The sequence below is a fragment of the Siphateles boraxobius genome, unplaced genomic scaffold (genome assembly GCF_051911475.1).
Source record: "Siphateles boraxobius isolate OS27281-9 unplaced genomic scaffold, OSU_SipBor_1 16, whole genome shotgun sequence".
Lineage (NCBI taxonomy): Eukaryota > Metazoa > Chordata > Actinopteri > Cypriniformes > Leuciscidae > Siphateles > Siphateles boraxobius.
In genome coordinates this window covers 11,010,353-11,023,267 of record NW_027508766.1, presented here as the reverse complement: position 1 = coordinate 11,023,267, position 12,915 = coordinate 11,010,353, and the positions used below count along the sequence as shown (strand labels likewise).

General features: G+C 37.9%; 1 protein-coding gene across 3 annotated transcripts in view; it reads right to left on the bottom strand.

Moving 5' to 3' along the window:
• The window catches only part of iqgap2 (IQ motif containing GTPase activating protein 2), a 59,273-nt gene extending 46,619 nt beyond the window's left edge, over positions 1 to 12,654 (bottom strand). For 2 of the 3 annotated variants that reach the window (XM_077231576.1, XM_077231575.1), the window contains exons 1-2: positions 12,352 to 12,611; positions 6,297 to 6,396 (exon numbers count right to left, since the gene is read on the bottom strand). In XM_077231576.1, the coding sequence (XP_077087691.1) occupies positions 6,297 to 6,396; positions 12,352 to 12,433 (182 nt within the window). In that variant the 5' untranslated portion in view covers positions 12,434 to 12,611. Of the gene's footprint in view, positions 1 to 6,296; positions 6,397 to 12,351 lie in introns of all 3 variants that reach the window. The other variant, XM_077231578.1, reaches the window with a different exon arrangement.
• Between the last annotated feature and the right edge of the window lie 261 nt (positions 12,655 to 12,915).

The window sequence follows — 12,915 nt, the reverse complement described above, 5'->3', positions numbered from 1 at the left end:
CCTCATCTCAGAACAATGCACACTGCAATACTCCCTCACATTCTTTCATGCTTTCATCAGATTTGGGTCAAGTTCCCAGTGATACAAATGACCGCTGATGCATTTAACTGCTCTCTGTGTCTTAGCAGCAAAACGAGTCTCAACCCTCACAACTGGAAATGTGCTAGCCATGTACACAATATGCCTGGTTCATAACCTGAACATACACCACTATTAAAGAGTCTGGGATCAATAAGATTCGCTCTTCTTTTTTAAAGACAATAATACTGTTATTTAACAAGGATACATTACAGATAGATCAAAGTAACAGTAAAGACACTTAAAATGTTGCAAAAGATTTCTATTTCAAATATAGGCTGTTTAAAAAAATAAAAACTTTCTATTCATCAAAAAATCCTGAAAAAATATCAGTGTCCAAAAACTAACTGTTTTCAACATTGATAATTATAACTTTTTCTTGAACAGCATATTAGAATGATTTCAGAAGGATCATGTGACACTGAAAAATTGAGTAATGATGTGGAAAATTCAACTTTGACATAACAGTAATAAATTACACATTTGGAAAGTATATTCAAATAGAAAATATATATTTTAAACTGTAATAATATTTTACAATATTAATGTTATTACTGTATTTTTGATCATATAAATGTAGCCTTGGTGAGAATGAGCGTCTTCTTTCAAAGACTCCAAACTTTTGAATGGTAGTGGACACATTGAAGTAAATCATAGGTTTAATTTCTCAAAATTGGGAAAATTAACATTCGAAGTCATGGTTCCAGTTTAGTGATTGCTAGTGATATTTTGACCCATAAAGGGTTGTGACCCATGCTAACACAAAATGTCCCTAAAATACACTTAAGAGTTGCACATGGAACAGGATTACTATAGCCCAACAACATATATGCTTCTAAACCTCCTGTAAAAGGTATTCCAAGCCTATTTATTTTTGCCATCCTGTACAAAATAATATTGACTAATCAGAAATAGACTACAATATCATACTGATAAGTTATCACACTGTGAGCACAACCACATGCTACAAAACACACCCTCTGAATAGGGCTGCATGATTTTGAAGAAAAAATGGGATATGCGATAACTCGTTAAATAATGCGTTATTCGATATGCGATGCAATAATACTTTAAGTTAGTGAAATAAATTTAAATTATATTTAGGCTAAATATATTTGGTGATAGTGCACCCAAAAATTCTGTCATTAATTACTCACCCTCATGTCGTTCCAAACCCGTAAAGGCGGACGTACATGGTGTGAATTCGGATGGTCGGAAGATCGTATGTCCACGCACACTTCACGAGCAAGTTTTATCCGAAAATCGTACGGACGCAGTGATATACGACACGATTTTACGACCTGCCGAATTCTGAAAAAAAAACGCACGAAGTTGCGCGCCTAAAATGGATTCAGAGGAAGAGATTGCTTTCTTTGTTGCAGCAATAGCTTGCTAAGGAATGAAAAAGAAAAGAAAAAGGAGGGAATGGCAAAGGGTTTGGTTGAAGAGCAGAGAACAGCATGGACTTTCTGTTCTCCAAAAATAACTTGAGGGGAGTGTATTTCTGTGTATGCATCAGTGATGTGTTCGTGGAAGTTACGGGAAAGTATAGACTACAACCATAGTGTGTCACGCAAGTTTGTGCGATTTGTAACGTCGTTTTTATATTTAAACCAATTTAATTGCTGGATAGTTGGGTATTATTGTACGTGCTGTAATTGTAGGCCAAATGTTTCTATACGGAATAGCCTGCATACGTATATGAGACACACACACACACACACACACACATACACATACATATATGTGTACACATACACATGCAATATGTGTAATTGACGAACTTATTCTACAGATGAATGATATGCGGGGCTTTAGGGAGATGTTACGGGTACTGTCCCTGGTTGAGCCTTTCATTACCAAAACAAACACAGTCATGAGGAGGAGCATTAGTGCCAGAGACAGATTGTCAGTGACACTGAGGTTGTCCTCAGCTCCTGATTGGTCAAATTCAGATAGATCGACAAATCGGCTCATTCAACTGCACACACCTCACGAATTCAAGCCGACAGCTCCCGAACTTTTTCGACATGCTTAAAAATTATCGGGAGGTCGAGAGGTGCTCGGCTTGTATTTTCATCGCACACGATGCGAGCCGCGACATGCAAGCATAACCGATTTCCACGCGATTACTCCCGAGTGAAAAAAATCATCTGCAAGCTCGTAAAACAGCAAAAAAACGCACCGTGTACGCCCGCCTTAAAACCCTTTCACACGTACGATCACACCGGTGTGATCAGTCTTGGCTGGTCCCTGGAGCGTACGATCACACCGGTGTGATTAGAACGGTCAGTGCATCACGTGATCAACTGCTAAATTCAAACGTGCTTTCGCGCGTTTGCTGGCGCTGAGCCAGAGAAGGACGCACTCAGTGCTGTCATTTATCACAACTATTGAGTGTTTTCAACCACATAATGTTTATTTTAGGTTTCAGATATTTAAATACACACAAGTACTAGGAAAACAATGATTTTGAGTTTGTAAAATACACACTGATGTCTATGGAAGCGGCAATAATCCTTTACATTATAATAAGACGACACATTTCATTCATATCAGTTACACATTGTGTAAGTAGCTTTACATTTGACCATATTCTTCTCCCAGTTCACCTGCCACTTACTTTCATGTATTTCGTGAGAAGTGGAGGAAATGACGTGTTTTAAATCCAACAGATCCGATTCTCTGAACTTTGAAACAAACTAACATGGCGCCGCCCATCGCTTATACAGCTCAACTAACACGATTGTTATAAAGGTGTTTAAACAACAAAACACATCCACTTGCACATATTTGACAATCGGAATATCAGTGTTTCATGCTATAGCTAATACATTTGTGAATATTTTTAATAAAAAAGGGAAAATTACATAAAAGCAGATCATCATTCATTCAGCGCTGTGTTGTGGTTGCGCTGTGTCACGTGACAAGCAATGACGCGTCACCATGGAAACATTAAAGTGACAAGTTCTAAATAACGGTCGCCTTGAAAAACTCACGCTGGGGGGTCAGTTAGTAAATTTTAAACTTACGTGTGAAAGGGTTAAGACCTTCGTTCATCTTCGGATCACAAATTAAGATATTCTTGATGAAATCTAATGGCTCAGAGGGGGCCATTTAATTAACACTTTGAAGGCCCAAAAAGGTAGGAAAGACATCGTTAAAAAAGTCCAGGTGACTAGGTTCAACCTTAATTTTATGACGTGATGAGAATACTTTTTGTGCGCTGCAACGTAGTATGTTGTTATGGGAAGAAGGAGGCGGGAACCGGCGAACATTCAAAAACTTTAAAGTCCATGTAAAGTCAAAATTAAGTATGTGTTCTGAGTTTGTCACACCACAGAAAAATGTGTTATTAGCCACCAGTGATGCGCGGGTTGATCCAAAATGAGCGGGTGCCTGCGGTCACCCGCGGTTACAAGTCATCCAAATATATTTTTTATGATATTTGGGTCGCGGTCGGTCGGGTCGTTTGAAATAAAGATGCCAATTAAACCTTTAAACGCGGGACAACATGCCCGATTTCCCAGCACGTTGAACTGAGCAATGCCATTGTACCATTTTAATCGATTCTTTTAAACGCATAAAGCTCATTAATGTCAGTTTTATGTATTTTCTGAGAGGGGGGCGGGATTTTTATTGGGAAAGTCGGGGAGAGACGCACACTTCGATTAGACTGGATAAACACATGCAGCATCTTAATTGTTAAGAAAATGAAACAAAATAAATGAATAAATCAATCCTTTATTACATAACACTAGGCTATATCATACAGCATTCAGAAAAAGAACAGTTTGCGCTAAGGGCTTTCACACTTTTCTCTCAGATGACCTGCTGATGAATTCTTCAAGCAGGGTCGAAACATAAACATCGCACACCGCACCGCACCCCTAGTTCCTACGTCTATGGCCCAATGACGCTACGATGCATTTACTACTTAAAAAAAATGCGGGTCAGGAAGGGGGTCGGGTACAATATTTTCTTTCTTTTTTTGCAGTCCGAGTTGCGGGCGGGTTAGTTGAAAACGTTGGTAGGGTGCGGGTTGTTTATACATTGACCAGCGCATCACTGTTAGCCACCCAGCCAAATTTGAATGATAAAAAAGCCGGCAAGTACATAAAATAAACTATCAAAATCTTGAAAAAATGTGGCTGGGGACGTGTCCGCTGGCTGCGCTGAAACCACGCCCACTCTACTTGTCTAAGGAACCATATTTATGCATATAAACAAACAAAAAAATCAAGTTAGAGGGTTGCAGAATTTAGTAGAGTTACTGTGGACTACCTACTATAATTACAACATAAGCACACAAGGCAACTTACACTCATTGGTGGGCACGCACTGCTGATGATGACACCAGTTGTCGGCACGACGGAAGGATGAAGGCCGAGGCGGGAGATAGTCGGTTCGGCCCCATTCACCAGTAACAGCGGATTATCAGTGAATCCCAGTTGTCTCCGACGAAAGTTTATAAAACTATCCCGTGTAAAATTACAGCCTATAGGTGGGTCCACAACATGCGTACACTCTGCTTATTACACACACAAGGATGTGCAGCAGGAGACAAAAATGCCAAATATTAAGAATAAAAGGATTAAAATGAAAAAGATTAATATTGTGTACATAAAGATATGGTGGAATCTGGCTTGTCCCGTCGATGGTCTGCTTGCGCGCTTTAACCTCGAGCAGATCCGTTTCCTCTCTGGAGATGCGTTCAGTCTATCCGCTTGCAAATTCCGCCATGTAAATAGCAATCCGCCATGGCGCGAGCACAACTGGCTTTTATAGGGAATGGGAAATTACACTCTGATTGTTTTTTTGCACGTTACGGGCACACACACACCCATTACTCATTAAGAGAATAGGTACAACCCTTATAGACCATGCACTGGGGGCGCCGACCCCTTTTTCCCGTCTTTAAACTAGCAAAAAGTGGATTCGGACACGCCCCCAGTGTGCAATTGCGCCATGCGCTTTATACCATGTGCTTAGATCGTTAAAATAAGACCCATTCACCCAAAAAAAGTTGTCATCACTTACTCACCCTCCTGTTTGTTCCCAACCTGTATGAATTTCTTTCTTCTGTTGAACACAAAAGAAGATATTTTGCAGAATGTTGGTAATAAAACAGCCATTGACTTTCATAGTAGGAAAAAAATACTATGGAAGTCAATGGTTACCGTCAACTGTCTGGTTCCCAACATTCTTCAGAATCTCTTCTTTTGTGTTCAACAGTAGAAAGAGACTCATACAGATTCGAAACAACATGAGGGTGGGTAATGATGACAACATTTTAATTTTTGGGTGAACTATCCCTTTAAGCATGTATGTAACAGTCATGTGTCCAGTCTACTCTCTGCTGTCTGCGTCAACCTAAAACGTAGACTTTTTGTAATATTAAAATCATGCAGTTATCGCAAGCCATTGCGATATGCATATCGTGATATGCACATTAGCGATAGTCCAACAATTCTGATAAATCGTGCAGCCTTACCTCTGAATAATACCTCACTTAAGTTCATGTCCATAATAAATCTTCAACCTTTTACAGTAGAAGGTCCCTGAGTATCATAAAGTTACTGTAGTCCATATGGGGTCTATACTGATACTGTCCTCATATACTCGTACTCCTACTCATAATAATATACCCGATACCACGTACATTTTGCGAAACGAAACTGGCCGCCGCGAGTGCTTTGTCGAAGTGAACTGAGGCATAGAAACGTGCACTCCCAACGCAATAGAGTGCGGCGCGGCACTAGATCTGATGGCCGAGTGCGAGCGCGGGCGGTAATGCACTCTAATGCACTGTTTCTAAAAACTGAAATCCTGACCAAAAAAAACCTGCATTTTTCAGATTGGACCAGCCAATGCACGTGTGCAGTCAGAAGCGCACATTTCAGAGCAATGACTGATTCCATATCGACCGGAGTTCCTAAAGGCAGCTGCAGTGATGCAATAACTGTACCAATAGGTGATTTGCTCTTTTATTTAGAAGGCGGGGCCATAAAGTCTTTGGTTTACCCAATATGTGGGTTTGTATTGGTTTACCAATATTTTTGTTTTTTTGTTTTGTGTATTTGTCTGTTTTTTTGTGTTTTGTTACTGTATGTGTTTTCGGACTATGTGTGTAATAAAGCTTTAATTAAAAAAAAATTGTATCTGGTCCCATGACAATGGCTCAATATGTATCTGTGGCGTGACGAACTTCTACTTACTGTTTGGCTTCCTCTAGGTGACAAAGGTATTCATATGCAATATTCTGCCTCCTCCTCTCGTCCATTTCTTCTGCCGACAGCCTCTCATCGTCCACAATGGCTGTAGGATAAACAAAGGAAAATAACAGTTGGAGAATGCAAGAATAGCTTTTTCCATACTGGCGGAATAACACATCAGAACGCTGAGAGTGACATTTTCCTCTCCAGTTTAATCAGCCAACTTTAGCAAAGCCAACACAACAACCACTAGACACACTTTGACAAAAGGTATTGAATGAATCTGATGGTGTGTAGCCAAGTTCCATTCAGCTGATTAAAATTTATTCAGAATTTGTGTGTTTCAGACAGCTATTGATTTAAGTCACTCTGGAATTAGATTTTAACAGCGTGAACTGGAAAAAGTGCTCAAGCAATTTGTTATGAAGGAGAGAAGTGAATCAAACACACCACACTTAAACCCCTATAAGATCAACTAGACAAAACACTGAATGTGTGTGCAAGCTTGAGTAATTTTATACAATATACACATGCAGAAATAATCAGCGTCTCTTTCATCACTATCAGCGGTACATGAAAGCATCAGGAAGTGACACCCTTACGACAAGCGGCTGTCAGCTGTTGCATTACGAAACCATTTGTGGCTGACCTTTACGTGATTGCTACTACATCTCCTCTCCGCCACATTCATCTTCAGCTCACAACACTGCCGAGTTCAATGCAATCGCTTTATTTCTGCCTAAGCAGAGCTGACATCATTTTACACATGACTTAACCTGGTCACACGAAGATGTTGATCAATCCTCACTGTCCTTGCTCTCAACTTATAACTCCAAAAAGTAATTCAAGACACGACTCAAGTCACATGGTGAACATCATTGTATTGGATACAAAATATCAAAATCAATCTGAAAACAAATGATAAGTCTTTCCGTGTCAACTCAACCAGAGGTCCCCGGCTAAAATTTTTGATTTTGATAATTTCTTTTCTGGTGAAAGACATACATAAATGAAGAAGAAACCCAACATATGAAATGTCATGAATGAATATTGAGAGTAATCCACTATTTTGTAGAGGGGACTGAAAATGACCATTTTCACTTGAGATTTGGAGCCAAATTACAGGGGGGGTAAAAATTACTTTTTTGTAAGATGGTAGCCTCATTATTTTATTTTTAGGTAGGTCTATTACTTAACTTTTGATTGAGCAATCTTTGTTGCATTATATGCCAACGATGAAAGTTGGGATAAAAAAATGGGAAGGACCCTGGGAAAAAGCACTAATGTTTTTTTTCCCTAAAGTGTGCATGCCTGTAACTCAAGAAGACATTAGAGATATTTTAATTAATATCCTTTTAGATTTTGGTTCTTAACAAACTTTCCTCTTGATATGTCATGCCCTACAGGGTTAATGTCCAGATATATAGGGATTTCAATGTGGCTCTTTGAGTAAATTGTTATTATATACATTTTCAGTGGTCAAAAAATAAATGTGGGCCACATTTGTACAGCCGATACTTTTTTTATTGTAAAGAGGAATGTCTGAATAACACATTATGTTAAAACTAGAAATGTTTCTTGTTTCACTTTATCAAAACAATTGCATAGAACATTCCTGTCTGAGTACCATAAATATTCTTATTTCCATAGTTTGCATGTCTGTAACTCTAGAAGTATTAAACGTATATTATAACCTTTTTTTAAATCTGGTTCTTCATAAACTTCTCTTTTGGAATATTCATTTTAAGGCCCTATATGGTTCAATCGCAGAGATATGGAGATCCCAATGTGACTATGTTCAACATGTTGAATTTTACCCATTTTCATAATACTTATTGTATTTAAAGAATGTTCTCTGAAAAACAAATAATATTAAAAACTGTAATACATCTTGTTTCCCTACAACATTTACTTGTTATTTAATCATTTATTTTAATGGCATGGAGCTGCCACTTACTGTTCAAACACTCACCAACCACATGATGTAACCAACACAATCATGTCAAAGGTCATGTTAAAATCAGGACTGGATTTCAAATATGGATTCTATTTTGAATTTAAACTGCTAAAAAAGTTTGTGAAGCCCTTGTTTGACATGCTGTGACGCAACACATTAACATGACACACTTACAGATCAACTGTCAACCACATCTCACCATCACAAGATCATCTATGAAAGCAGCACAGAATTTCACAATCTGTTGCATTTACCACAGAGCTCACGATTGATTCTGAGAACCCTGGCAGATGTAGTGGCACGCACGTCAATTGGTTTAATAAGTTATTTGATTATACAATCGCTCATCCCATGACTGAAAAATATATGGTGTATCTCCACAGCCTGGTGGAGCCCAGGTGAAACATCAATAAAATAGTAAAATATGACACTTATTATGACTCTTAGTGAAGTAGGCCATTCTCAATTCTCCATTCTCAAAAGCAAAAGACAAAGACCAGATCAGTCAAAAATAAACCTAAACGCACCTAAAGAGAACTTGTGATGCTCTGACACACAACGAGAAGCTCATTTTAACCTCTGATAAGATCAGACTGAGCACAAGACTGTCCAACTACTAAGTGTTTTCACAATCCTCATTCATCTAGTAATAATTAAGCTTGCTGACACACGGTCACATGCTGGCCTTTGTTCGAGTAAATGAGATTCAATCCTGTTATAGCAAACAACACTGCAAATTTCTCACCCTGTCGCACAGGCTCAGGCTTGCCAGTTAACCTCTGTGGGGATTCATTACGTAGGTCAGCTTTATCACCTTAAATCTGTCCCACAGACAATAACTCAATATTTTGAAAACATGGCAACAAAAGTGGGTTCTCATAAAGCATCTGTGCATTTCAAATATTATAATCAAAGAAAGAATAATCCAACAGCCACTTGAGGAAACATCAGAGATTAAAGGTATAGTTCACCCAAAAATGAAAATTCTGTCCGTATTTATTCACCCTCATGTTGTTCCAACCTCGTAAGACCTTCGTTCATCTTCGGAACACAAATTAAGATATTTTTGATTAAATCTGAGAGCTGGATCACTCCTCCATAGGCTTCTTAAGGGATAAAGTCTAAAGTTATTAAAGACATCGTTCATATAGTACAAGTGACTACAGTGGCTCAATCTTAGGTTTATCAAACGATGAGAATACTTTTTGTGCGAAAAAAATAAAAAATAACGACTTTATTTCAACTATTCATTTCCTTCTCTGTGGGCCTCGAGTCAGTTCACTAGTTTAACAGCGTAAGCTTCTGTTGTTGTACGTCACACGCATCATCCACATGACCAGCGTTGGCCAATAGTGAGCCTACGTGTGACGTAGCTCTACGCTATCACACTACGTTAACTGACTACTAGAGGCCCACAGAGAAGGAAATGAATAGTTGGATTAAAGTCGTTATTTTTGTTTGTTTTTGCGCACAAAAAGTATTCTCGTCGCTTGATAAACTTAAGATTCAGCCACTGTAGTCACTTGGACTTTTTTAACGATGTCTTTAATAACTTTTCGAGGCCGGCAAGTTTCAATCCCTGAAGAAGCCTATGGAGGAGTGATCCAGCTCTCAAATTTAATCAAAAATATCTTAATTCGTGTTCCGAAGATAGACGAAGGTCTTACGGAGTTGGAACAACATGAGGGTGAGTAAATACTGACAGAATTTTCATTTTTGGGTGAACTAACCCTTTAAGGAGCTAAGATCTGATGTTGTAACATTATAGTAATAGATGCTACTATTCTAAAGTTGTGGTGTCAATAAGATTTTTATTAAGAAATTAAAACTTGTATTTAGCAAAAGTGACAGATAAGACAATTATAATCTTAGAAGGTATTTATAAATGCTGTCCTTTATGAATACATCAAATCATTTTTAACTGTTTTCAACAAAGATAATAATAATAAGAAATATTTCTTGAGCAGCGAATCAGCATATTAGAATAATTTCTGAAGGCTTATCTCAAAATCGTTCAAACATATTAACACTTTTGAACAGTAAGTACATTGTGCCAGCAAACGCACCACACTTACAGTGGTTGTGAGGGGAACATATGTTAGTAAACTGTGCCCATCCAATCTCTCATCAATATATGTCACCACATGATAATGAGATGCACTGTATGGCATTTCAGTTTTCATTGCTCAATATTATGTCATTTCCTGTATCCTATGCAGTCCTCAACCAAAGGATGCCATCCCTTGTGATGCACACTTTGACCCAACCATTTATCTTCAAACAAACAGCATGAGACACAGGGAATAGTTGTACAACAGCTGTTTGAGTTAAATGCAATATGAGAATGTGTTGTCATATCTAAAAATCATATAAAAAAAGCAATTAATATCAAAAATGCTAATGTAAACACCCTAGATAAATCAGCAGAATGAAACCAGCGGCCTTGTCAGCAGTTTAGCTGGAATGTGATCTCGGTGCCAGTGTTGACACGAGTTAAGTAAACTTCATTTAAAGAGCTGACAAAAAGTGCTCAAGTATATCTTTCAACCTTGATTTGATATGGAGTCAATCTCAAACTAGCAGGTTCTGATACACAACCAACTAGTAGTTCACACCAGAATCAAATGTGTGCTACGCAAACAGCATCTTGAACATTCTTCATCATTCTAGATATACACAGTATAAACGTGATGTCTTGTCAGCATGGCGCAATGTGTGTGTTTAATAAAACCTGCACAGATAAACTCAAACAGATAAACTCAAACAGAATTCCTCAAATATCTGAACTGTACAGACTGTCAGGTGCTTTTACAAAGGGCAGAGGTAATGTTTAACTGGATAAAACTATCATGGAGCTTCTCTTTGCTCAGGCCACAGCATGAGATCTAATGCCAAAAATACACAGGCACCTTTCTGAGGCAACATACCATCAGGATATGTCAGGAAAAGATCTGGAATCTAGCTCAGGACAGAGGACAAAATAGTTGCACATTTGTAGGGTTCAAAAGACATTTTTAATGTTTCAGAGAAGTTCTGTCATCATTTACTCACCCTAAATTTGTTCCAAACCTCTATGAGTTTCTTTTTTGTTTCCTATGGATATAGACTGATAATCATAGCATTTTAAACGGTTTTCACACTTTTCTACTTTATCAGTTCAGTCTACCCCTGAACGTTAAGGGATAGTTCACCCAAAAATTAACATTTTGTCATCATTTTCTCACCCTCAATTTGTTCCAAACCTCTATGAGTTTCTTTGTTCTGTTGAACACAAAATGAGATATTTTGAAGACTGTTGGGAACCAAACACTTGATGGGGCCCCATTGACTTCCACAGTATTTTTTTTCCTACCATGGAAGTCAATGGGGTCCATCAACTGTTTGGCTCCCAACATTCTTCAAAATATCTCATTTTGTGTTCAATAAGGTGAATAAGTAACACTTATTTCATGTATTGTTTCCGAAAATTACTCAACTCTTTACCAACCACCAGATCAGTTATTGAACACAGAGATAATCAGTATTGCTTGTATATCAATCTTTCATCCCTAGATAAAACTTGCCTTTCTGTTAAATACAAGTGAGAGGCCTTCAGGGGTAACGTCAAATAAACATTTCCAGCACTCTAAAGAAAAAAGCATGTTCATGTAACCTAATAAAAGTTAACTGGCTTTATTCAAGTCCGAAATATGATATACTGTAAAATCAGCAATGCATTAGGTTACACTATTGAAAATTAAGGTCAATCAGGTCAGGTAAAGATCCTAAGGCAAAAACTACTGTACATGCTACCACATTTTACAGTGTGCTTCCAAATAATTCTGAATAATTATTGAAAAAATATTTTGTATTTTTTTTTAAATAATAATAATAGTATTTAAAAAACATAGGCTATATTTTACTAAAAAAATTGTTTTACATATCTTTTTTTTTCACCAAGGTCATGGATGTCAGATTACTGTTGCAGATACTCTTGCTGGCCAACTGTCATGGACATTGGGCACTACAGTAAATTCACATTAAATTTAAATTCATGTCGTTTCATAAAATTAATAGAATAGTTGAACATAACAAACACGAAGTGAAGTGGCTCTTACTTACATCCATATCGAGGTCTGAGAGAGCTTGCACCGTCTTCATGGTACATCCTGCTTCCTCCGAAACTCTGCTGACCCTCTACCATAAACTGCACGAGGACTTTCTCAATCTCACACTTACTTCAGACTTCTTTCTCAAAAGAGTAAAACAAAATCTACTCCTTTTGTCAGCATTGGTCCCGAGAAAAGCGCCGTACCCATTAGCATTGAGAAGCTTTCGCTTACTGCGTCTTTTCCTTTGCCTGTCAACCTGATGAAACCCCCTGTGAGCTCGCGCTGAAGCTCTGAAACTGACACCGAATGACGCGGCTCCACCTGCAGGCGCGAGACGCTTCTGGACTCTTAACACTTATTTGCACTTATTTGCAATATTGGCCACAAAAAGTGTTTGGACACTTAAGCTATACTTAATAGTATGCATGAAATTGGGTTATAAAACAAAACGTGATCAGTTTCTTTAAAATAAAGATACAGCAAACAAAAGCAAAAACAAAACAGTTATCTATAGATAAGCAAACAAACAAATAATGTCAAGGTTTTGAATGATAAAATGATACATAAAACAATA